General features: G+C 41.7%; 1 protein-coding gene across 9 annotated transcripts in view; it reads left to right on the forward strand.

The window, feature by feature from the left end:
• The window catches only part of sox5 (SRY-box transcription factor 5), a 101975-nt gene that overhangs the window by 18642 nt on the left and 56526 nt on the right, over window positions 1-26807 (forward strand). For all 9 annotated transcript variants that reach the window (XM_020601382.1, XM_020601383.1, XM_020601384.1 and 6 more), the window contains exon 3: window positions 1532-1754. In XM_020601382.1, coding sequence (XP_020457038.1) covers window positions 1532-1754 — 223 coding nt within the window. The remainder of the gene's footprint in view (window positions 1-1531; window positions 1755-26807) is intronic.

Consider the following 26807-nt stretch of genomic DNA (forward strand, 5'->3'; position numbering starts at 1 on the left):
TCTCTCTTTCTTTCTCTCTCTCTCTATCTCTGTGTCTCCCACGCACACACACCCATAGACACACAAATAAAGGTACTGTATATGTGTCTCTCTGTACCAGGTGGCATGCTCCTTATCATAGTCAGATTAGGCAAAGATTAACCCTGTGGACTGTTGCCCCTCCTGTCTACAAAGAACTGGGCTGACAGACTGGCTGGCTGATTGACTGACTGACTCATTTGTTTCTGGAATTAGACAGCACAACACATTTTAACACACCTGTTTTTGCAAGTGGGAGCATCCTGTACTGTATTTTCTTGCATGTTTGTGCATTTATATGCAGTATCAGAAGTATATGTAGATTCTGTCTTTGTGTTGTCCCTCAAAGCTGATGTGATCCTGCCCTCAGTGTCACTGTTAATTGGGCTGAGCTGGCATTAAGTCTATCATGCATGCTGTCAAAGCAAACACAGGGTTTATTGAGTCAAAGATTAAGATGTTGGAATTTAATTACCATTCAGCTGTTGTGTTTCTTTTATGTTTGACATCATCTTACTTAAAAGAGAACCATACCTTAAAGATACCATTCAAACATGTTTTGAGACCTAATAAAAGTTTTCTAGTTAAAAATTCTTAAAATTACATCTTCTCATTCTTGCTCGGAATATATGAATAGTTTAAATATGAACATATAATTTCAAAAGTGTAACTATAGGACACAAGAGGCCTGCTACTTCACTGAAAAGTTCATCCTCTCTTCTGTAACTCTAACATGTTTTTTTTGTTTTGTTTCTTTACTCACAAGAGGATTGTAATTTCCAAAGGTCATTAAATACTGTAAATTTCAGAAATAAGAGAGCAGGATAATTATTCATCATGACAGCTTGGCAAACCACAGAGCTTAACTTTGAGCTGTATATATTATATTTTGTAGATGTCATGCTGATTACTGTTTTGTGATTTTTTTTAACCCCTTTCAGTCTATTCATAAGTTTATGGAAATGATTTGACACCACTCCAAACTGCTGAAAATGGAAATATTTTTTATTTATTTATTTTTATTTTATCTATCTAGCTATTTATTTATTTATTTTTGTCTGATGGAATTATATCCTCGGCATTAACTGTACTCAAACTTGGGCTTGGGATTCGGTACAGTAACGCTGGAAGGTCTTAAAGTGGAGCCCTTGAAGGCTTTGTAATGAAGAGTTAGCATGACTCCGAAAGTGTGCAGAGTCTTTTGTTGTTGTTTCATGTGCTCGTTCTGTCAACTACCTCCAAGTCAGTTAAATGCAGATTCCAGAGGATGTGACAGAGAAGTACACCCTAACTGGCCAGGGATGAAAGTTGGTTGCACTGGGCTATGAGAAGGTGAGATAGAGAGAATAAAGGGAGCAAAAGAAAGAGAGGAGGCTGGAGATAATGAACTGGTATATGCCAACTCCTCCCCCACCCTTTCCTCATTTATATCTTCTACAGTTTTTTTTATATGTCTTAAAGTTAAACTAATAATGTATCTCCTTTCTACATCATCTTCTCTCCTCCACCCCAGGACCAGGATGGTACTAAGGGGAACTCTCTGAGTCCTTACCCCCAGCACATTGCTACCTCACCAGGCAAAGAGGAAGGTGGAGGCATGGGGCGGGCTTGCAATGATGTTGGCTCAGTCACAGGCACCCTGGGGACCCCCGAGAGGCGCAAGGGCAGCCTGGCAGATGTGGTGGACACACTGAAGCAACGTAAGATGGAGGAGCTGATCAAGAACGAGCCAGAAGGTCAGTGAAGAAAGGGGATGCTTGCTTGGCCAGATGTGTGATCTGAAAGTCCCTGTCATCTCTGCAGCTCCTTGCTGATCTTTTATTTCGCTCAATTGTCCTTTCTCTCTACTTCTTTCTTGTCTTGTTTTCTGTGTAGCTCTGTCAGAGTGAGAGAGTCTCTCTCTCCCTCTGTTATGAACCCACACACATTGAGATGAGAGGCGAGCCTTTGTTTTTCCCAGCACACAGACAGACAGCATCAGCTGTTAGGGCCTATTGTCCACCATGCTTTGCATATTTATCACAACCTGACAAATAAGATGTGTGTGTGTGTGCGCATGTGTTCATGTGTGAGAGTGCATGCTTGAGTGTGTGAAAAGCCTGCAAACATACTTGGATATCTTAATAACTCTCCAAATGGTCCCTGGCTTTAATTTCAAGGAGGAGACACTCACATTAGTGTAAGATTTATTTCTGCTAAAGAACCAGTGAGGATTCAGTTCAATTTATCACCTATCATACTACCTTTTTAACCTCTTGGATAAAGCTCTCTTGGCTCTCAAATACAGATTTCACACACTATTGAAGAAACTAAACCAGATTTTTGCCCAGGGCTAAATAGCTTAGCTTGATTAGCCTCCACATTTCAATCTCAAACATGGCCTTGGGCTAACAGTTGAGGTCAAGAAAAGAGATAAAATTAGTCCATGGCCAACTCTAATCTCTACTGGGCTGCTATGAAATGTACAGGTATGTCCTAGTGTTAATGCGATAAGGAGATCACCAACAGGTGTCCATCTCCATTAAGAAGATGCACTAATATAACTTGTTTAATTGGTGGAGAAATGTTTCATGGGCTTCACAGTAAAGTCAGAGTCAGTTTTAAAATAGTTCACTGAGGTTAATTCATTTTCTAAAGAGACCCAATTTCAAGGGGACCTGAGTGAAGTCAGACTAAACCTGAATAGAGGAGACACCAACACTGGCAGTAGCTTGATGTGTGCAATCAAAAAGGAATGAAAGGAAAAGAGAGACAGCTTTTATAAAGTATGCTTGTGTCTGGTTTTGGTGTACAGTGATCTGTAGAGCCATACAGAGGGGAGGAGTTCAAACAATTTGTGTCCAGGATGCAAAGGGTCTGCAGAAATCTTCTCTGCCTTCATTTTGACCTGTGAGGTGTACAGGTCTTCATGCAGGGCAAGCTGGCACCAGTGATTCTTTCTGCATTCCAAACTGTCTGCTGGAGTCTGTTCCCCCTTTGGTTGCTGAACGAAACCAAACAGTGATGGATGAGCAGAAAACTGACTAAGTGATTCCTTTGTAGAACTGTATCAGCAGCTCCTGGGGCAGGTTGAACTTCATGAGCTGGCACAGACGAAGATAATACATTTCTAAGCAATTAAACATCTGTGAATTTCAATACACAATTGTCATTTAATAGCAATATTTCCTGCAATATTCTCACAACTTGTTAAGCATTATCTTTACATCTTTCAAGTCATAATCATGAAGAACATGACAGAGCAAATATTCTGCTCTGTAGCCAAAGTTGATGCTAACCTGTGGGTTAACCCCCTTCAGCAGTTGGCTGAAACACAGGAACTTGACTTGATCATTAGCATTTTCTCACAGACTTTACTCTGCATTCACAGTTACATTCACAGTTTTCCTGCCAAACCTTACTCTGCTCCAATCTCCATCACCTGCCTGTTCTGATTGTAGCCACACCATTGCAATTAAACACACCCACTACACACTAAGCTATTCCTAAAGTAACAATGCTACTCCTACAACATATATGACCAGACATATGATGATTCACATCGATCCAAAAGCAGTCATACAAAACAAGACTGCCACCTCCCACCTCCAAGTGTACTTCAGAACCTGTCTGACTCAGATCCTAGGTCAGGTGTAGGTTCCTTTGAAATGAGTGGGCCCACCACGACCTTTAAAGTTGATGATTGTTAAAACAAACTTTAGATCTTTTTCTAGATTTTTTCCCCTCCTTTTCATCCCCTTTTGCTTCTAAATCCAGCGCTGCTGTGTGCAAAGGTTTCTCTTTAAACATCTCTGTGAACTGTAGATTTTGCATTAGATTTTGTTACTTATTTATCTACTTTATATTTCATTTGTATTTTGTGGCATTCATGTGGATGGCAAAGTAAGAATTTCATTGTACAGGGAAACACATTTCCTAACTGTGCATATGACAAATATGCACTTTGACCTTGACCTGTAGGACACAGTGCCCAAAAGGTGAAAGAACAGTGCATCTGTGTATTTGTCTTTAGTTGTAAGTGTACCTGTGTACTTGTGTGTCTGTGTGTTCCCTCAGTACATGAACAGGCTTTCATTTCAAGGTGCGACACGCTAACCTTATTTTCCAAGCTTTTCTATAAGGTTTTCAAAATGGCCAAGACTGCTGGTCAGCTCTCGCCGTTTGGTTGTTTTTATTCCAGTTGATAGAGAGGCTTGTTGTGGCATATTAGACATTAAAAAAAGAAAACTGGGCTGTTTGTTGAGCTGAGCTGTAATTGAGGTGTGTTTTGGGTTTTTCGCTGTTTCACTGGACCTTGTGAACTGGCTGCACAGATTAAATAAAAACAACAATAATAGAGCTTTATGAGTCAGCCACCACAAAAAGAAAGAATGAGAGAGAAGTGGAGAGGGAGAATGAAGAGACAGACAGGAATAGAAGAAGAGGCAGAGTCAAGGAGAGAAAGAGCAGTGTCTTCACAGACCCCATTAGCAGAGTGCCACAGTGGTGCAGCATCCAAACCAACCTGAAGCATTATCTGCCCTGCGTTTAAATGAAATGCACTAACAAAAGGCCCCAGTGCTTCCAGATCCAGCACATACACACAGAAAACCCAGGGCAAGCACGAAGAGAAAGGAAGGAAGAAAAGAGAGCAAACAAAACTAAAGGAAGCTGAGAAAAGATGAAGAGAAGCAGGGGGAAACAACGAGGGCAGTATTGAACGCAAGATAGAAATCCCTTTTCTGTGCCCAGCTAACCATTGTTTGGCTGTGTGGTTCACAAAGGCCATTAGTAGCAAACAGCAGGTTGGGATGAAAATTTAATGAAGGCTTTAATCATTATGAAAGGCCTGGAATATTACTGCTCTCTCTCTCTCTCTCTCTTACACACTGCTTCCAGCTGGATCAATGGCATACACACACACATATAAAGCGTAGGAACATTAACACCAGGAGAGATGTGAACAAGGGGCCAAAGACTCAAAATGGGTCAGAAAACGATAAACATCTTGAAACAGCTAGAGAAGCTTATCAAAGGCAGGCTCTGAGCTAGACAAAACACACACACACACACACACACACACACACACGCACACACACACAAGTAAGGCTTATGTTTGAAAGATACTGTATAGTTTTTTGTCTGTGGCTAGTGTTGCTCTACTTAGGCTAGATGAATGGAGAGTGGTAGATACTAGGTCAATGTGCACATGTGTGTGTGCCTCTGGGAGCATGTACCCTTGTGTATGTGTATTTGCATATGGATTTGTGACAGAATGTGTTTGCACGTGTGTGTGTGTGTGTGTGTGTGTGTTCAGAGAAGCATTGCATTTGGCTGCATGCATGCAAGGTTTGTGTGTGTGGGTGTGCTCGTGTGTATGTTGGCCTCTAATAAATGACTAGCCATGTTGTCCCCCATGGCCTGGCCCAATCATGCTCCACCACTCTCCTACTCTTTCCATTCATCTCCTGTCTTACTCAACCGGCCACCTGCTACCCTGGAGATACACACTCACACACATATACATATGTGCGCAGACATACACACACACACACACACACACACCACTAGTTGCTGTCTTTAATAAACTTTTCAGGTGAGACAGGGAGGAACAGTGAAGATCAGAATGCCATGACAGTGCCTTGTGTGTGTATGTTTATGTGTGTGTGTCTTTATCTGGACTTGAGGTGAGGCTCTGCAGGGCAAGTGGCTCATGCTTGAGTGTGTGTTTGTGTCATTAGGTGGAATAATGAGAGCAGAGTGCAGAGCATCGTGAGGGACACAGGGTTGAGAGGAGTGTCCGTGCTAAAACCCAAGAGAGGTGGCTGCATGTTCACGATGAATTGAACCACACACACACCTGGGTTGAACAGTTCCACTGGACTCATCATTTAACCTCTTGTGACCCCTGTGCTACAGAACAAGCCCTAGTGATAATCTATTAGCCCGGCTGTAAGAAATGAGACATGCACCTGCACATGATCTGCACATGCAGACTACAGATAGATAGATAGAAAGAAAGATAGTGTGAGTTACAAATAAAAGACAAGAAAACAAGGGGAACTATAAAGGAAGTGAAACATCACTAAATGGGGCACAGATGTTGGTCTCTGCCCCTGGAGTAGCGTCTTCACTACCCTGGCCTTTCAGCACACACTCAGCCTCATTCCTCCTCCTTTTTCTTTGCTCTCCTCTCCTCTCCTCTCCTTGACTGTAAGTGGCTCCTACTAAGTGCCAGCTGAGCTCCATCTCTGGACCCCTCTGCTGAGCCTCTGCTACCCAGCTACAGTAAAGCTAACTGTCACTGGGGTTCTACAACCTCTGGGACATTTGATATTTTCTCCTTTTTAGTATAATCTCTGCTGCAAGCAAGAATAAACACAGGTCCTCAGCTAGAAATGTTTTCCTTTTGAGTACACCTGGTTGTCTTTTGAAGTGGCTGAAAGATATTATGCATGTTTTAGCAATGTACAGATTAAGCTATATCAGTTTGAGAACCATTCAGTTTTATTTTTATAGTGACAATTCACAACAACAACAAAAACAACAATAATCTCAGGGGACTTTATATAGTATGGTGTATATATATATAGTACAGTATTATAAAGAACATTTCAAAAGAAACCCCCCTGAGCAAGCCCTTGGTGACAAGAAAAACTCCCTTTAAAGGTCCGTTGTTTTCAGGTTTATAATATTTAAAGTCTCTACTTGAAAATGTTTACAGCCTTTTACGTTCATAAAGTTCTTTAGTTTCCTCAGAGCACCAGTAGCTCCAGATCCTCTTTTCACCTCTGTGTGAACGCATAAAAGCCCAGTCTGCTCCGATTGGTCAGCTCACACAGTGCTGAACAGGAACCTCCTAACTCCTAGCTTGTGTTTCTTTACAGCTCCAGTCTTGTGTTAGTTCTGTTAATATCGTTAGCCACTGTCAGCTGCATTACTACCATAACTTTCACCATAATAATCCCTTCTAAACCAAATACTAAACAACCACAGATGTTTGAGTGGCAGTCGTGTCCAAAATCAGGAAGAAATATAACCAGCACTGACCTTCAGGAATACAGATACCCTTGACTTTTTCCTCAGGTAAAAGCTGCCATTTAATACTACATGTTGCTGTTGTTAATACTACATGTTGGGTTAGTATTGACACATAAACCTTCCAAATTGTAAACACAGACTTTGTTTTATGTTTGCCTTTACAGGAGCATCTGTGAGAAATGACCTGCAGAGCCCAGTAAGGCATTTGATGTGAGGAGATACACAAGTAGTATGTTACCGGGAATGTTAACATTCCCAGAAAACAGTAGGCCATGTTTAGCAGTCATCATGATGTGCAAATGTAAAGTATGATATGTAACAGCAGAATATTTGTAACATTAGTAACTATCTGTGGTAAAAATACACTTACTAAAATTGCAGAAGTAATCCAAGAGACAACACAGTAAGTGATGTAGCCACTGTTCTCGTGTATCATCCCCACTATAATGCTACACAGACCAGTTACAGACTTGTGACACTTGTACGGACTATTATACGTCTATACAGTACAGTGTACCACAGCTGAGGATGGATGTACTGATTTTACAAAGTAGCTTATGTTCTGGAAAAACTGCACAGTAACCAGAGTCTCTGCAGCCAACTGAACTGTGCCCATGTTTAACAGGGTAACCTGATATTTTCAACTGACAAGTTGTTCAAGTTTTTAATCCTCAAACATTTGTTCCCATTTTTATGCTTAAAAATGTTTGCCAAAGCTTCAGATTATTTATGATACACTTATAAAATAATTTATAATACTGTGTAAAATATAAATATTTAAAATGTAATAAATTCACCACAACCTGTTAGCTTTCTAATGTCTGACTTAAACAATGTTGATTCCCTATCCTAAGTCTGAACCAGAAACCACAACATGATTGTTTTTGTTGTGAATGATAACTTAGTACATGGGCTATTAGCTTGATGTGAGCTTGTCTTAAGTGATCACTTGCCTGTCCTAGTGTTCACATTGTTGGGGGCAATAAGCAATAATATAGTAATATTCTTGTTTGTTTTACTGGAAGCAGCTCAGGGGTCAGACCCTGGCCTCTGCAGTATACTGTATGGCCTTGATCCAGACACGTGCAGGGAAAAGAGACACATACACATACAGCTTTACGCGCACGCACACTAGAGACAGTGTACATTCCCACCCCACCTTTAGGTCACCTAGAATGGTGGTGGTGGTGGTGGTGGGGGGGTTGTTTTGTTTTATTTTTTTATGGCTGAGCATACGTGTTACTCCAACACACTGGCTTCCATACTGAAAATGCCAACTCAATGACAGATGTCACACAACACACAGTCATGGACACATGCTCAAACATGCATGCACTGCACTTCATCTTTTTTCAAGGCAGGGAGGGAATCCATGGCTTGCTTTTAGAGAGCACTGAGGCATTTTATAGGACAGCACTTAGGCAAGGCCATTGTGTCAAACAAGCACACAGTGGCTGGAGTGCCCTCACGCCTCCATAAACTCCAATGGGTGACAATGGGAAGGGCGGCTACGCTCTGCCAAAAAGAAGGAGAGAGAGAAAGAAAGGGAGAAAAAAGAGTCATAGAAGTGGAGGGATCAAGGCAATCTCGTTCATCCATCCATCAGTTCACCCTCCCTCTCCTTCACTTTGCTTAATCCTTCTACTGCTCAGCTGTCTGGGGGGTTATGTCAAACACACATACACGCACACACATGCACCAACAATGGCATATACAATTCCTGCAAGTCATCACAACTTTTAAGCACGGGTCCCTAAGGGAAATTTGAGGCCCACAACACACACATGCATACAAACATACAGCAGCAGGTTCACAGCCACTAGTGTGGGAGCGGACGAATGCTTTTATGTGATTTCCACTCTTTGCCGGTAATTAGTTAGTTGTATAAATTAGCATGAAGTGCAGCAGGACTCTCACATCCATTGTTTGTTGTAATCATTCATCTCACGCTGGAAAAAAGAAAGCGAGTGAAAAAACAGAAGTTGAAAGAGAGAATTCTGTTTTTATTTGCTACATGCAAGAAATAAAGTTCAGACAAGTGAAAAAAGCTAGATTTGTCCTACTGTTTGCAAATTAAAGTGCTCTAAATACGCAGTCAACATTTACTTAAAAAAAGTTGACATCATGCTTACGAGACAAATTTTGCATCTGAGCCCTTGCTAAGGAGATTTGAACTATGTGTGTTGTTTTTTATGCTACACCTCCTGTCTTGTCACCTGACAGCAGAAAAGAAAACCTTCATTGGTAAAAGTCAAACATCTCTGCTTTGAAAGATCAAAATATTGAAAAAGAAATGGCATCCTTTTGTACAAATAAAACTCACTTTAAGTTCCTGCTTCATGGTGGTTATCAAAGAAAACCTGTTCCTTTTTGTTTATCATTCTTTCCAGTTATTCAAGTATCACTGTATCAGTGAACTCTAAAGCATTTGTAGTAGAAAAATCATCATGGACATGGCCCACAGTTCAAATCTGCTCCATTTTCTTCTCTTTTCTTTTTTCCTTTGGCATGTGAAACACGTAACGTCATGGGGTGAACCTGAGGCCTATTGTGGGGCTGGTCATTGTTGGCTCAATGAAAGGTACATTTAAGTCACCTTTCTTAGTGAATTGTTTGTGGCTGCTTTTCAGCATGGCATTCTCTCTCCAGCCTTTCATGAGACAATCAGTGGGGATGAAAGTCCTTTTTACCATTCTTCCCAGGCCATACGAGAGATATTAAGGAGATGAATAGTGTGTGTGTGAGTGTGTGTATTTTTTTTGGGTGGGGGGAGCAGCACCCCATCTTTTGTCCAATACATGTGCATAGAGGTTCTTAGAGAGAAGAGAGAGGGTCCTGTGGTTTTCCTGATGGTTGGTGTGTGTGTTATTGGCCTCCTGGCATGGCATTAAGTTAAGGACAAAGACCTTAGGTTAATGAATCAGTCAGGGCTTCCATAGCTAAGCTAATGTGACCTTCTCACAATTTAACTGTCCTACAGTACTGTGTGTCTGTGGCTACATATGTATATATGTGTGTGTTGAGATTTGCTGATGAGGTAAGCAAGGTGGATGTTTAGGTGTGTGCATGTATTTCTTTGCACTGTGTTTGTGCTTTTTCTGTGTGTCATACATACCATATGAATACGTTTAGGTGTCTGTGTGTGTGCTTGTGTAAGTCAGACTGTTCCACATAAAAGGCTGGCTGTCACCGATTCCCAGATATTAGATAGGACCCATTGTTTAGGTATCCACCCCATTCACTTCCATTCACCACCATGTCCCATGACCAAGTCAGTGGAATCTATGATTTATCTGTTCAGCTTTCTCATAAACTCTCTTGGTTTGCGCACCCTGTTGTTGTTTTTCTTTCTTTTCTGTTATTTTCCTTTCTTGGTCTTTCTCCCATTCCCATGGAGAGACAGAGGAATGTTTTTATGCTGCAAAATGGCTGCAAGATTAATGAGTTTTGTGTGAAGTGTACAGACTTTCAATTACTTTATCAAGAGGATATGAAATGCAGCTGAAAAATCTTAAAAGTTTTCATTGAGGCGCATAATCAACAAAACACTCTGAGAAACACCATAGAAAGAATTTGCTGTTGGAGTTCAGCCAGTTTTCAGAAGGCCAGGTGACTACATACTGAAACATTTTTACTTCATAAGAAGAGTCGTGGAGTTAGCAGATAACATCAACATCCTCCATTAAGTAGTTTACTGACATCACAGCAGTTACTCTACATGTAGGTGGAAGTCACACTTTGGAGTGAAATTCTTCATTTTTCATCTTGACATTGTGCCATAGCAAAACAGGTATCACTTTGCTGCAAGCTTTTTAGATATTTCTATTTACATGCAAACTTAAGAACATTTATGGGTTTTACTTTCTTCATAGCTTTGTATTGCATGACCAGTGAGAATGCCTTATTGTTCTTTCGATTTTGTAGAAGTATTCAAAAAAGAACTAGTCTTCTGTATGTAATTTAGTGCTAATTGAGCCAAAGTTCTGAGCGAATTATATTGTCCTAGTTAAGTTAGCCAAGTTGAGTTTTGAAGCAGGAAGAAAAACTGCTCCATTTAAGCTTAAGGAAAACTTTTATTGAACTGTATGCTTCCCTATCAACAAATGTGGCATTTTTAATGTTCAGATCTGTGCACTGACTTACCATAATTTCCGGACTATTGAGCGCACCTGAATATAAGCCGCACCCACTAAATTTAAAAAAAAAAAATTTGTACATATATAGGCTGCACTCGATTATAAGCCGCAGGTGTCCACGTTGTAACATGAGGTATTTACACAGAAAGATGTTGCACACAAAGATTTAATTAAATAAATGCTTTTTCCGAACAGTGCCTGTAACACGGCTGGTTTAAAAAAATAAAAAATACAGTGGCCTACCACAAAAGTAATTGATCACTATCTTCATCTTCCTCCTGCGCACTAAAACCACTAAAGTCGTCTTCTTCAGTGTCGGAATTGAACCGCCTCAGAATTACTAAATGATTCCTCGCCGCTAGTCATCCAAGCCTCCCACTCAACTTGGAGTGCCACTTTAAATGCACAATTCACACTGATGTCGAGTGGCTGCAAATACTTCGTTGTGCCCCCAGAAATCACAGTTGGAATTGAGTTTGTCCTCATTGGTCCACTGTGACCTATTTGGTAATTTCATTGGTCTCATGTGACGAGGCTAAATGTATTGGCGGCATGAAGCTCGTTAGCTTGTAAAAATCCATAAATTAGCTGCGTCATTGTTTAAGACACAGGGTTCAAAGCGTGTAAAAAGAGTAGTGGCTTATAGTCTGGAAATTACGGTAAAGATTCTCCTGGCTAGTAATTTGTTGTGTTCCAGTTGAACCCTTTGTCTGTTATAATTGGCACTAAATGTCATTTCCAGGACAATATTAGAGAATGCTGAACCCCTAAAGTGAATGTAGCCAACCTGACTTGCCAGAATTACAGGGAAGGGCTCCGAGTTCGATTCTTCAGTGGAATAACTATTTATAAGTGATGTCTATTGAGCCTCCAATCCCTTTTAAGCTGGCATCCACATGCAAAATGTATGGTTGGTCTGGAGCAGTGAAGGCTAGCACAGGGGCATGTGTCAGACAATAGATGATGTGTTGAAAGGCGTTTGTCTTTTGGGGACCCCTCACTCTCTTCCCCCATTAGATATGCTTGTTCTAGCCAATGATTGAATTGCTCTTCCCCTACTGGAGTGGGCACCATACCTGAGAACATGCGCAGGCGCCTGTATCCTCCACTCTCTGAGGATCTATTGGTTTTGTCCAGCAGGCCTCCAACAGCACAAAGAACAGATTTGGTAGGGGAGGAGGCTGGCAGCGTGTCGGGTAGCAGGGCCTGCACATCAGCCATGGACTTTCTCTCAGCCTGTAGTAAAGCACTCAACTTATGGTTAAAATCTGTTATGGCAGCCCCCCTCACCAGGAGGGTGAGGGAGGACTGAGGTTGGGCTCAAGTTTGCAGACCCAGGTGCTAGGTGAAAAAAACATGTTGGTTGCTGGTTACAAAAGAACACAGAGTATCAAAAGAACATAACAAAGTCCAAGTATATAAAAGTCAGTAGAGATGGTGGAGAGAAACAAACAGGGGAAACCAGGGACTGACGCAAAAACCAAAAGGGCAGGAAGATGAAGACGGACAGGTGAAAGAACAAAAAGACCAGTGTACACAATGCAATCCACAGCACAGGAACTGTCAGCGCGGAAAACAAAGGAACGTATTGCTAACCGCATAAGTGGTGTGATAGAGTCAAGCCAAAACGCACAGAAACTGTCAGCGTAGCATTCTATCCACGTACATTAGGCAGTACTTAGTTAATGTTCCAGCGACGCTGGAGCGTCTGTCAGCGGCATAAATAAGGAGGAGAAGGTAATCATCGGGATGCACCCCAGCTGTGTGCATCTACCAGTCGCTAATTCCTGGAATGCAACACAGCTGAGGTGCAGAGCCCACAGGATCAAGAGAACAGAGGAGAGAAAGACGGAGGAGAGGCAGCGGCTGCGAGCGGCCCTGACAAAATCTAGTTCCGCCCCCACCCTTTCCTTCACTGTCACTAATGACCAGGCAGTTATTCTTTTGGCCAGGGATATCTCACTGGGAACTGCTGATTTACTTACATCCCCTTTACACTCACACAGTACTAGTACTCCAGATGATGGATCAGCAAAATCAGTCAACATCCTTCCCGTAACCCGTACACGTCCAAGACACTTTATTGTCTGCAAAGTCTCCTCTATTGTAAAAATTTCAGTATTCTCGGGGACAATAGTCAGGAAAGCATGAGTCTCATCTAAGGTCTCTCCTCGACACCAGTTTCTCAATTTGTTTACTAGACTCGACTGCATAGCTACTACACTTGACAGTAACTATTGGTTATTAAAATCAACTACGAGCTGCCAATCCAACTAGACACAAGACACATAGATCACTATCCCAGCAGTGCCATCATTTTGTAGCCCACCTGACTCGCCAGAATTACAGGGAATGGCTCCGAGTTTGATTGTTCAGTGGAGTAACTATTTATAAGTGATGTCTATTGAGCCTTGAGTCTTACACTGTCACACTCTACACCAGCGGTCTTCAAACTTTTTCTGCTGGGCCCCCCTTTGTGGATAAAAATATTTCCACCCCCCCGTTTGCATTTGCAGATACAGATGCTGCTTTAGTGAAGTGACTTTGCTGTGCATGTCAGTTTGCAAGTTTTTCTCTGAAGAAATCCAGAGGCTTATCTTTGTGTTCAGAGTGTAAAGTGTCCAAGTGGCGTTTTAACTTGTTCAGCTTCATACTATCAGAAGCTAATATTTTGACACACACAACACACTGTGGCCTCTCCCCATTACCAACTGTTGTGCAGGTAAAACCAACCACGAGATATGCCTCATCATATTTTCTTGTCTTTGTCTTCACTTGTTGAAACTGTTGGCATTGATACACCACCAGATTTATGCTTGGTTGGCTCTCTTTTCATGAAGCATCCATGCTAGCAGTGTATCACCCCCGCTGTGAAAAGCACCCCCTTGATTTTCACCTCTCCCTTAGCTCCTACCCTCTCCCTAAGTGTAGGGGTTCACGGGGGGTGTGCTTTTCACGGCACTACTATGCATTGTTTACATACAGGAATTGTTGTGCCCCCCCTGCAGTTCCTCCGCCCCTAGGGGGCACACCCCCCGGTTTGAAGACCACTGCTCTACACCAACCCGAGGTACCTATATTTTTAGAAAAGGAATGCCACCACTCAAACACTCACAATCTGTGGTAAAGGTGAACTATGGCACAACTTTAATACTGATAATAATAAATGCAGATTACTTAATTTCGTTTCCAAATGAAAACGGGAAAAGAATAATAAAATCTCAAATGAACCCATCACACTTAAACTGCAACCTGGAATAAACACAAAGTTCTCAACTCAGCACGAAATAGTTAAACAAAACCACCCCCCGTTGCAGGCCTGAGTCGATGCTTGTGAGCGTGGAGGCCCAAAACTATGTGGCCGCTTCACTCAATTGAGCAAAGTAAATAAAGGTACCTTACTCTTGGGTGTATGTGCAGTCTGGAGCAGAACAGTGGCAAGAAGCCTCTGGCTCCTCCTTGATGATGGCACTCGTCTAACCCAGTCCACACCGTGTCTTGCGACAACATGGATCTCCACGTGTTCTAGGGTCCACGATAATGGCGTCGGCGATGGCTGGTCTGCGTGGTGACTCCAAAACTCGTAGCTCGTAGCTTTCTCTTTGAATGTCTCTGCTCAATTTTCCAGTGAGGGGAAAACAAAGACCTACAACATATACATGTCAGCTGCGTTAGCTAACTTGTTACCCATACATTCACAGTGCTAATGAATGCCAACGCTACTCAAACAGAGCAGGGCTTAGAACCTAGATCAACTACACAACAAATTTCGGGTTGAAATTAAAACTGCTCACCATAAACGTGAATTCTGTCCCTGACCACAATCGTCAAGTAAACAATCTCTGGGGCAGCATATATTCACCAAGCCTTTCTTGTTCTCTTGACTTTCCAGTCGCGTTTTACCATCTCGCTCCCACCAGGAAACTCTCACAGTCCTTCGGCTTACAGATTTGCACAATAAAATAACATAAGGTATGAAACAGTTCTTCTAAACCTATTAGTCCCATTTTAAACAATATTAATACTAACTCCCTCAAAGTAACATGTTTTAAACCACTGATTTTACATCCATGAACTTAGGTATCTTATTTAAACATCCACTTTTATAAAGTCGAATATTTTAACTGGGTTACATGAAGTATTAATAAACAATTTCTTATACATTAGTGTTTGTTCCAAGAATCAGAATACACAGAAGAACAGGAAACCAATACAGGAAATAAAGCCTTATAGAGATGAGTTTTGAATTTGTAAAAAAAGGCTAAACACGCAACTACATTAAACACGCAAAATGATCACATCCAAGCAAATGCATATGCATGTATGTTCTTAGTACCTACATTCTCATAGTGGCACATAAGTTATACTCAGATATACAGTACAGTGTAAGGAAGCACCCTGTTTGTGCTTATTAGCTGCAGCTGTTTGTGCAAGATATTTAGTGTGTGTACTTACAGTATATACATATTATAATTATACTGTATATATGAGTCTGTTTCCATCTCTGTGCCTTAAATGTCACATATGGCTTGTTAATATACACTGTATATGTGACAAAGACTACCCACTTTCTACTATATAATGCATATAGGCTTGTGTACATAGTCTTTTTAGTGCAATTTTACAACACACACATGAAAGCATCAGCACTGCATTCTCAGTCAGCAGCATCCAGTGCTGCATTTAAGCCCTGACATGGATGTAAAGGGGCTTTAACAGCTTGAGTGGAGGTGTGGAATTGGTGTGTATCACTGCTTGGTTCTTATTAGATTGTCTGTCTACACACAACAGTAAAAACACTTGATGACAAACACACTAGTCTGTGTGACCTGACCAAGAAGCCACAGCTATCCATGATGCAGCGGGGATAGCAAATGGACACATGCCAACAACCCACATGATCACCACCCACAGGCCACCCCAACTGTTTTCACTGCCTTTTACATTTACAAATATCAAGGTGGTGTGAATACTGTTGTGTGGCTTTTGCACATCAGTCATTCAGAGAGCAACAAGTCACATAGCTAGTTAGTCAGCTGGGCTTGCAACATGTCAGACAGTCAACTAGCAAGGAAGCTGGTCCTGCAATGCATCAGCCAGCTAACCATGCAATCAACCACTCTGCTAGTCAGACATCCATTCAGTCAGCCAGGGGAACATTCACTTTTCTGATATGTCAGCCAGTCACTGGGTCACTCTTTGAAGTCAGGGGGTCTATAATAATTAACCCTCAGTTGGCTGGTCAAAGGGCGGTTCCTGCAGATGAAGTGGTGCAGTCTGTGTTGCAAACCTCAGGGGTCATGACCCCTAGCCCACAGTGACCCGGCCTTACTTGAGCCAGATGTTGGAGAAGACTAGCATCTCCAGCAGCTCATCCTCACTTCCACCCCTTTGACGACTGCTATGTTATTTTCACCGGCTGTGTCAGAGCTCTGATGCTCCTCTGGATAGATCGCTGTACTTCTCTGTCTGCCTACCTGTCTTCCCCCCATCCGCACCCTATCCTTCTCTCTTTTTCCCTGTGGGATTCCTCTCTCCATTCATTCACCTCTCCCCCCCTTCCCTCTATTTTTCACCCCTCCCTCCTTGTTTGGCCTACTGCCCCTTTCCACTTTGCTCAGGGGAAAAAGTGCCGAGTGTGTTGCCTGGCAGCGTGCCTGCTCTCATCATTTCACCCCCCATCCCCTGCTTTTCTTCTAATGCATCCTTCCCTCTTCTCTCTCTTTTCTCCTTCTTATCCCTTGCTTTCCATCCTTTCTCTGTTTCTCTTCACCAGCTTCCCTCCATCCTTCTCTTACTACCTCCCTTTGTCCCTGTCACTGTCTCCACCTGCTCCTAATCACTCCCCCTCCATCTCTTTCACTCTCAGTCTCCATTCATACTTAGTTCTCTGCCTTTCTCTCCCTCCTCCCTCTCTCCCCCCTTGTCTCTTCCTCGGCTGGGCTCAGGAGCAGTGAACAGGTGTTGTCTCCTTTTGATTTGGGTGCGTTTGGATTAATGCTGTCAGCTCAGCTGTTAAAACAACTGCCATCGCCAGATGCCAGTCAGTTTGGGCCTGGAGCTGTCACCCACACGCGCACACACACACACACAAATATGCATATACACACTCATACACACATATTAACATCTAAACATACGCACAGATGCAGGCGAGTACACACAGGGTAACATGCACACATATACACACAAACACAGGGCTTCATAGCTCATTGTAATACCGACAAAGCAAATCAGTTGCTGTACACCAGTCATGTCTGTAACCCAGGTGTGTGTTTCTGTAACCTTTTCAACACATCACAGTCAGTTGGTATAAAAGGAACATTATAACATGATACTACAGTGATCATTAATACATAGAGTTGCTATTCACTTACAGTACTTGGACAACAAGGGTCCAATCTTGTTCCAGAGCCAGGAATTCATTTTGTTTTACTTCTATAATAATCAGCTGCTTACAATCAGCTAAAATGTATACTCTAAGTGTCAAACTCTTACTGCATTTCATCATCTTTTTATTAATAAAAACACCATTTCTTTAATACAGTGTAAGATGTGATTCTATATTGAGTGAATAAACCTTCTCTGAGGAATCTTTATATTAGCTTGGCCTGTAACTGTGTTTACTGTTAGAGAAACTCTCCATTCCTAAGGCAACACATTATTTCTACCTCTCCACCTTCACCCAGCCTCTTTTCCTTCTTGCCATGCACACAGTCAGTTGTTCCTTTCTTTTCTCCAAAACATCCATCTACCCTGTACACACACAAAAATGTGCATACACACCTGTCAGGAGTTTTTTTTTCTCACCCCTCCCTGCTTCATTTTAAAGTGTTATTATAAAACTTTCACCTAATGCATCTATGATCTGTGTGTGTGTGTGTGTATTTGTGTGTCTGTGAATGCGTCACCATTTTTTGGCACCGGCTCCCTTCCTACGCTCACAGCCCTTTTCCGCCTGACAGTTGTTTAAATTTAGAATGTGGATTGTTGTTGTTGAAATTTGTGAGTAAAATGGTGATTAACTATGAATATCAATGATCAGCGGTGTGTAACAGTGCTATTTAAGGCTGCTTTAGATGTGGGTGGAGCTAACAAGCTTCCTGTGTGTGTATAGGTGTGTGTGTTTCAGTTGGCGGGTAGTGATGCTCGTACCTTGTTTCATTTTGTACACACACATTCACAAATTACTGGGGGAATCATTCCTCTATCCATCTTTTCATTCTGGCAGATTTTTGATCTATCTTTATCTGTCTTCTTCCTCTTTCGCACGTGCTCTCTCTCAAACACATTTTTTTCTGCTTCTCTCAAGCTAAACCCATATTTGTTTGCAAGCTTCACACTAGACAGTCTTGTGATGCTGGTTCAAGGAGCCGCCCACACTAAGACACTGGACACTTGTTTGTTCGGTCATGTCAGTTTGTCTGACACCTTGTTACACCCAAAAGCACACACAACCAACACACTCTCTAACATTGAGCCCTCGGTCTAGCTTTTCCTGACCCCCTGGGTATCAGTGTATTATGTGAAAACACAGCCAATGCAGGATCTCTACCCTGTTCTAGCACAGTAACCAAACCATATTTTGCCTTAGTTTAATGTAGATCACAACCTTCTCATCTGTTTAATTACACTAACAAGTTTATGGCCAAGGTTACTGTACCCAACTGTACTCTCAAATCTCCGCCGAACCAAACATTGTTAAGACAATTAACCCACTTTAAGAGTCATGGGTGTCTTGTTGGGGGAGTGATGGGGCAGGAGAAAAAGGAGGTCCAAGGCCAACAGGAATGTTCAGGGAAAACTAAGTGCTGATGGAAGAAACTGTCTGGTAGGGGCCTGGAATCAAACGTTTATATTTGTGAATAAAGCTTATATAAGAGTACATCAGTTCACTTATTTTGATATAGATATGAATAATCAGATTAACACAGTATTGATGTAATAATAAACAACCACAATAAGCTTGATTTCATAAACACCCTAATCATTCATTAGTTACTGTATATTATTAAATGTTTTACACTGGTTTGAGAATTTATCACTTCATTGGTGGTTTGGTAGATACACCAAACAGGACTTTGTTGGAATGTACTCACTACAGTTATGAATTAAAGTGATCTTGAATTTGTCTGACTAAACAAGAAATAGGCATGATAACATTTCTGATAGAGATTATTTACTGTAGTAAAAGTGTGTAATTAAGATGGTTAGACTTTTTCTAGGAATGACTTGTGATTCAAACATTAGCCAGTGCACATAAAATTATAATATGTCAAATGTTCTCACTAGTGTATTAACTGATTTTAAAAATTTGTTAAATAAATACGTACTCTAGAGAGTTTCTATTGCATATGAAGCTGTGGAGCTGACAAGAGACATACACGGCTATTTGTGTACACACACACAATCAGGCAAAACATTATGACCACAGGCAGGTGAAGTGAATAACACTATCTGTTTCAGTGGCACCTGTCAGTGTGTGGGGTCTATTAGGCAGCAAGTGTGTTGGAAACAGGAAAAACGGGCAAGTGTAAGGATCTGAGTGACTTTGACGAGGGCCAAACTGTGATAGTGAGATGACTGGGTCAGAGCATCTCCCACACTGCAGGTCTTGGTGTGTGTTCTTGGTCTGCAGTGGTCGGTACCTACCAACAGTGTCTAAGGAAGGACAAATGGTGAACTGGAGACAGGGTCATGGATGCCCATGGCTTACTGATGATGAGCTTGCCCTACTGTAGATTAAACTTTTAACTTCTATTTGTACTTTTCAAAAGATTAAAATTTATTTCAATCTTTGTTAAAATGGTTGAAAATGAGAAATACTGTACATTGGTCTCTATGAAAAGAGCCGTCCCTGGTAGGCTAGTGGTTAAGGCGCAGTGGCGAGAGCGCTGCACCTTGGCTTCAAATCAGGGTTGCGTCAGGAAGGGCATCTGGCGTAAAACATGTGCTAAATGTCAACATGCGAGTCGTCAGTGTGACGATTTGCTGTGGCGACCCCTAAAAAACGGAAAAAGCCGAAAGTGACTTTGGTCTCTATGAAGAGAAAGAGTCAGGGGCTGTATTGGTGACATCACACCTAGAATGGTGAGGCTGATGAATTTGTCTAAAAAAATTCTCTCACAACCACGGTTTTCACTCCTTTTACATAAGTTTTTCACTGAATTGTAGACACATCTGTGCTCTTCCTGATAGTATAACTGGAAGCAAATGGATTCACAGAAGATGCACAGTGAGCTGCAGAGTAACATGAGTGCCAACCAACTGCCACATTGACTCCTATGTAAACAGTATTAGGCAGGTGGTCATAATGTTATGCCTGATTCGTGTATTTAAAAAGGAATTATTGAAATTTAAGCAACTACAGCCAAAATGGCCTGAATTTTAGTCCTCAGTACAAAAATATTTGATCCTGTATTTCCCATAGTGGTGTCATTCATTCAACTGTCTCTGCCTCCCCCTACTTCCTAACCGCATACTAGTTGGGGTGATGAGCCAAATCTCATCAAATAATCAGACTTTTTTCTTTACCTAAAACCATGTGACATGGGAAAGAAAATTTAGGTAGTAGGAAAAGACTTACAGGGAGGGATGTCAATGGGAGCTAATAAATGGAGTACGGTGACTTGTAAGGCTCCAACCACTCAGGCATACAAACACAAACACACACATGCTGGTCAACAAAGCATTCCAGTGCTGTTTGGAGTGATGTTGCCATTGGTCTAATGGTTCTCACAAGTCTGTTGCCCTATCTTTGTACAGCACACAGGACAATGTGAGTTATTCTTAAGACTTTACAATCTGCTCTGTCTCAGGCCAATTAACACACAGATGGAACAAACGTTCACACAGAGATGAAAGACAAAAAGAGGCAAAGACAGATATCAAGACTCAAACAGATGCATAAACAGAGGGAGAAGTGTGTGTGTCTGTTTGCACTTGTCAGCAGTGTGTGTTAACTGAACAAGGAGGGCCCCGCCTTTGCTGTCCGGCAAAGCAAAGCCACTCTAAAGTCAAGCCAGCTGTCAGTTAAACAGCTAAAATATGATAGCATCAGAAATAAAAGTCTTTACCCATCAGTCTCACGTGCAAACATGCACATTAACTTCCCCTTGCATTTGTGTATGTTTAAGTCACAGCTCAGCCCCGTTTGAATAGGCTTCCAACATGCAAAGCAGAATTAGTGTGTCAGGAGTGTCTTGCTGTTCTGTCTGTCTCTCTGTCAGTGCCCTGACAGGCAGATAGCACAACTTGCAATAGAGAACACTGCACTGTGTCTGTGTATGTGTGTGTTCTTCTACTTACTTTTTGCTACAGAGCGAGGACATTTTTGGACAGTGAGGACATTTAGGCTGGTTCTCACTTTCTGAAGCACCTTTATGAGGGTTAAGACTTGGTTTTAGGGTTCAGGTTAGAATTAGTTTTAGGTTAGGGTTAGGCATTTAGTTCTGATGGTTAAGGTTAGGGTAAGAGGCTAAGGGCTATGTCAATGAGTGTCCTTACAAAGATAGAAGTACAAGTGTGTGTGTGTGTATGTGTGCTCTGGCTGTCTGTTTCTCGCGTAGTTAATGCGTGGGTCCATTCCCCTCCTATACATGGCAGGCCCAATACACAATGTCTTCTTTTGTTGTCATGTTAAAGTGATGCAATAAAGCTGTGCAGTGACAAGGACGAGCCCGGGGGCTGCTGCAGTGACAGAAATGTGGAGTACGTGTGTGTACACGTGCATGTGTGTGGAGTGGAGACAAGAGCACTGAAGAGGGGTTATTGCCATGAGACAGATTGCAAGTGTCATTTTCCATTACAGCTGCCTGTGCCTGTGTGTACGACACACACACACACACACACACACACACAGATATACATGCCTTGGTCTACTTTAACAGGATGCTTTTGACAGGGAGAAATGTGTGTGCATTAAGAGAGTGCTGGGCCTGACTATTTAACCCACTCCTCACCCTGATGCCAGGTTGAGAAAGCAGAATTTGAAGGCACATCTCTTATTTTTTGTGATATAGTTTTGGCTTGTCTGAGGTTGCTGATATAAATCTGACTTTTTCATGAGGCAAAAGATTTTAAGAGCCTGTAAACTGTAAACTCTGGATCTACAGGGAATCATTGCTGAAAATTTAACTTTAGTGATTTTCATGGTTGATTTCAAACATTAAAGTTTGGTTCCATAAGATTCAAGATTTTCACCTGACAGCAGCACCAGGATACAATGTCAGAGCAGCTTTTCAAAGCATCTTCATTGACTGTCTTTTAAATACATAATGAAATACACTGTTGCATTTGAACCTCTGTTCAAAAGTATCTCATGAGGGTCTATTTGTTAAACAGGCAATTAGCTGGCTGAATTTGGTGGTTATCAGTACCAGAGTTGACACTTGGTCTCTTCAGCTTGTAAAGTATGAGCCAGTAAAATGAAAATGGGATCTGTGTTCAGCACCATAGCTTGTCTCTAATAAGGTGCAGTGGCAGTGGCTATCAGTGGCCTAGCTGAATTAGGCCACAGCAGATTCAAATGTCAAGATTCTATCAAACACCATTTAATGATAATGGAGATCACAGAGGCAATTGGGAAAATGGTGTGTGTGTGTGTGTGTGTGTGTGTGAAAGGGATATTTCTCCTGCAAAAACACTGCATCGTTAAGATAGCATTGCTAATTTCTACAGCTCAGCTCAAAAACAACATGCCGAGGAGGGGAGAGAGAAAGACAGAGAGAGAAACAAACAACACACAAACAAAATAAAACAACAAGGAAAGTTTTTCTGCGACTTTCTCGAATGTCGCTCCAGATTTTGCCCTTCATCGTTCTTTCACAATGTCACGCCCTCTCCGCTGCTATTTCTGACTGCCAGTGTGTGGATCTGGCTCACTGAGATTTCATGCCAGTGTAAAAATTGGCTGAGGGTTTGGTTCAAATCAAATTGGACATAAGCACCCACAACACCATCTGTTAGGGAAAGGCAGTGGAGTGAAGGGCAGAACTCTGTATTCAGATAAATGGATTTTCAATTTATTAAATTGTTGACTGACACCCTTGTAAATTTTCACTTTATGTGCTGTGGCCTATTCTTAGAACGTCATTTAATAAAAACATGTTGCTATACATCCGTACAATCCTTAATATGAAACAGAAAAAGGATCCCACTGCATATGTTGTTTTGTGAGTTAAAGTCCTTCTTTTTATAGTTTTGCAGCACAGTCACTTCACATTTACATGTAGTGATATTTGCATTCAAGCTTTTTTCTAAAACTCCAGAAAGACAAAATAAAGTCCTCTCTGTTGTTATTAGTTTTTAGGTGTTTTGGCAAGTGATATTGTGTGTTTTTCCTGTTAACAGGTGTGTCGCTCTGAAATGTGTTAGACGTCTGTGATTGTCACAGTACTTTAGGGGAGGACCATATGTCACCTAACCCAAAAACCTAAACTTATTTTGCAAGGTGAATAAAAGTGTCACAACTCTCATGTTGTTATGCCGCTCAGTGTGTGTAAGTGTGTGTGGTGTCCCCCTAGTTCTACCTAGTGATCTGGCTGTTTATTAATGACTAAAATTGGAGCATCTCCTGAATTACTGAGGATGTTGAGACCGATCAGGGACTTATTTGAATACACACACACGCACTCTTTCTATCTTCTTCTTTTTGGGATCCTCTGCTTCATTGGGAGACATGGAGCAATGGGTGGGGGTTAGAAAGTGTGTGAAGAGGAGGAGGAGGAGAAGAGGGACTTTAGTATTTACACAGAGGCCCAGCCACCGCAGCAACTGTTGCCAAGAGCTGTTCTCCCCAACAACAAGCAGTAATTGGTACTTTTAGCGGCTAACCTTGTGGAGGTGTTGGTGCGAGGTGGTCTTGGACAAAAAGCTTTTTGGTACATCTCCGTCTCTATCTCTGTCTCCTCTATCAAGCCATCATATAGTGCCCCTGTTTTTTTGTGGGGGTTTTTTTGACAAGAGACTGCCCGTAATCTTGGAATGGCCCTCCTTTGCTTTGGAACGTTTGGACTGTCTCTAGAAAGGATCGATGAAAATGTGTTGCAGACACATGGCCCAGCTCAACCAGACATGAATTGATCATCAAAATATCAACATCATCATTTCGTAATGGAGTATGTTGGCTCTGTCAGTGCAAGGGGAATAGCCAGACTGCAGAGCAAATGCTGCAGCATCAAGAGGGTGTAAATAAGTGAAGAGCTGTATTCCAAATTCTGCTTTTCTGAAGTTTCTTTGAACATCTCCATGATGTAGATGATTGAGTCTGTTACTACTGACTGACTTAAGTTATCTCATTTTATTTAAATAGTGATGCTACTTTCCTCCTTTGACTGCTTCTAAATAAAACAACTTGTCAGAACAGTGAATTCTATTGTGTTAGGTGAAATGTTAATGCAGGAAATTTATACAGCATAATTATTTTTTTTTTTTACAGTGTATAACTCAAATTAACTGTAAGTAACTTTTTCATTAGGACATTTATAAGAATCAGAATAACCAGATTGTACTTGTTTGCTAATTGAGATAATATCTGGAAACATTAAAAGATATTGTTTATCATTTAACAAATTATTAGTTATTCTGATTAACACTATAAATCAAAACAATGCTAATCCTGCTCTCTTATGCTTCTCAGACTCTGACTTTAGTTCCAGTTAACCAGTTAAGATAACATGGTTAAACTTTTCACAAGGCAGTTCTGTTTTTTTTTTTATTTCTCCTCCCTTCACTATTTCAATACTTCAGTGTTCAGGGTGGCAGTCTTAGACAAACTCCACCAGCGCTTGTATAATTGCTTATTCAATGCTGACCCCTGCTCAGTTTGAGAGTCTATGTGTGTGTGTTTGGTGCAGGGGGTGGTGATGGTGGTGGTGGCAGTGGGGGGTGCTTAGTACCGCAAACCTCTCCTTGGCTCCCAAGGTCCAAGTCAATGTGGAGCCTGTTTTTCAGGATATGAGGGCCAGCCATGGGTCCCAAGCCAGGGCCCTTTCCTGTGGGTGTCCCCCTCCTTCTCCTTCTCATCTTCACTCTCCTCCTTCATCCTCCACCTTCCTCTGAGCCTGACTGGGACTGGCGCTGGCACAGAGGCCCTTTGTTGTGCACCCAAGGGCCCAGGTTCTCTCTCCCTCTCTCTTTCCACATACACCCCTCCACCTCCTCCTGCTACACCTCCTCCTCATCATTCCACTCTCCCTTTTCTTCAAAGGTCTCCAGTCTTCACAAATATGAGATAATAGGAAAAATAGAGCTGGCTGCTTGTGGTGACTCAGGCCACTCTAACCTTGGGGGGGGGGGGGGGGGGGGAGAGAGAAAGAGAGATGTACTGTTTGCGCGTTTGGTCGGCACAAGCTGGACTGAGGTTGTCTCTTCCCATCTCTCTCTTTTTTTCTCTCTTCTCCTTCTCTCTCCAGTGACTTCTGAACCACTGTGAATCCAAAAGCTGGATGGGGGCTCGCTCTCTAACACACACACACCATTTCTGTCTCCATCTCTCTCTCTCTCTCTCTCTCTCTCGGCAGGTGGACGAGGTTGTTTTGGCTCGGCTGCAGGGCAGCAGCTTGGCTGCATTTGAGCCAATGAGCCAAAATAATAGCTGGCAATTCCAGAGTTATTGTCAGCTTTTTCCCCCCTCTGTTTTTCCCAGAATCCCTCTCAGCCGTATGGGATCAGAAATGGAACATCAGCTTTAGATGAATTAATGCTCTTTCACATGAAAATAAGACCACAGTGGTATATACCATGAGGTCAAAACATGAAGGAATGGCTTTTAAAACATCTTAAACCTCTCAGACCTGTTGATGGGCCAAAGATCATGAAGATGCCAAGTATGAATTTGAGGATATGTTTGAAAAAAAAATAAAAATCAGTCAATAGGCATCTAGAGTACTGAGTTTTGATATTTCACTAATTATAAACACCATATACTGTAGCTTTAATAATGTGATGGAACAAGCTGATACAGAATATATGGTAGATTTTGTGATGTTTTCCAAGAAAGAAAAGAGAGCGTGAAAATGTAATTAAGGGGTTAAAACAAGCACACGTACATATTTGGCTACCTTCAATGAACACTGACACTTATGTTCTCTTGTTCCTCTATTAATTTGTCTCACCCCTTCATTTTTTTTCAAGAGGGAGGTGGGTACCCTCCTTGCCCTCAGCTTCCAACACCTCACTCTGAAAAAAAAATGTGTGGGCACCAAACTTTTCCAATTACCTCACAGAACATTTACACACATATAAAATGCTTGTGCATACTCACATACTGTATGTCAGAAGAATAGGGAGTAGCTTCTTTGATTTTCATGGAAAGTTTTGTGCTGGCCCTCTGTTATTATGACTTTTGGCCGTAATCAGCAGTAGTGCTGTAGATGCTTGTTTCCATCCAACTGTCAAGCAAGTTTTATAAAAACCCCTTGAAAAATTGCAGAACATGAAATATGAATCAGGTGCATTTCCATTCATGGAGTTGAAGCAAATAAATCTTCAAATGTGTGGAAAGATTAGATAAGAATTGTTTTGCATCCATCAAATTGTGATTATTGTGAAGTGTTTATGCAATGGTGGCCATATTTCATATTCTTATGCAAAGATGAAAACAAGGACATACACAGTTGGAACTTTCCTAAT

Source organism: Monopterus albus, unplaced genomic scaffold (genome assembly GCF_001952655.1).
Source record: "Monopterus albus unplaced genomic scaffold, M_albus_1.0 scaffold51.1, whole genome shotgun sequence".
Taxonomy (NCBI): domain Eukaryota; kingdom Metazoa; phylum Chordata; class Actinopteri; order Synbranchiformes; family Synbranchidae; genus Monopterus; species Monopterus albus.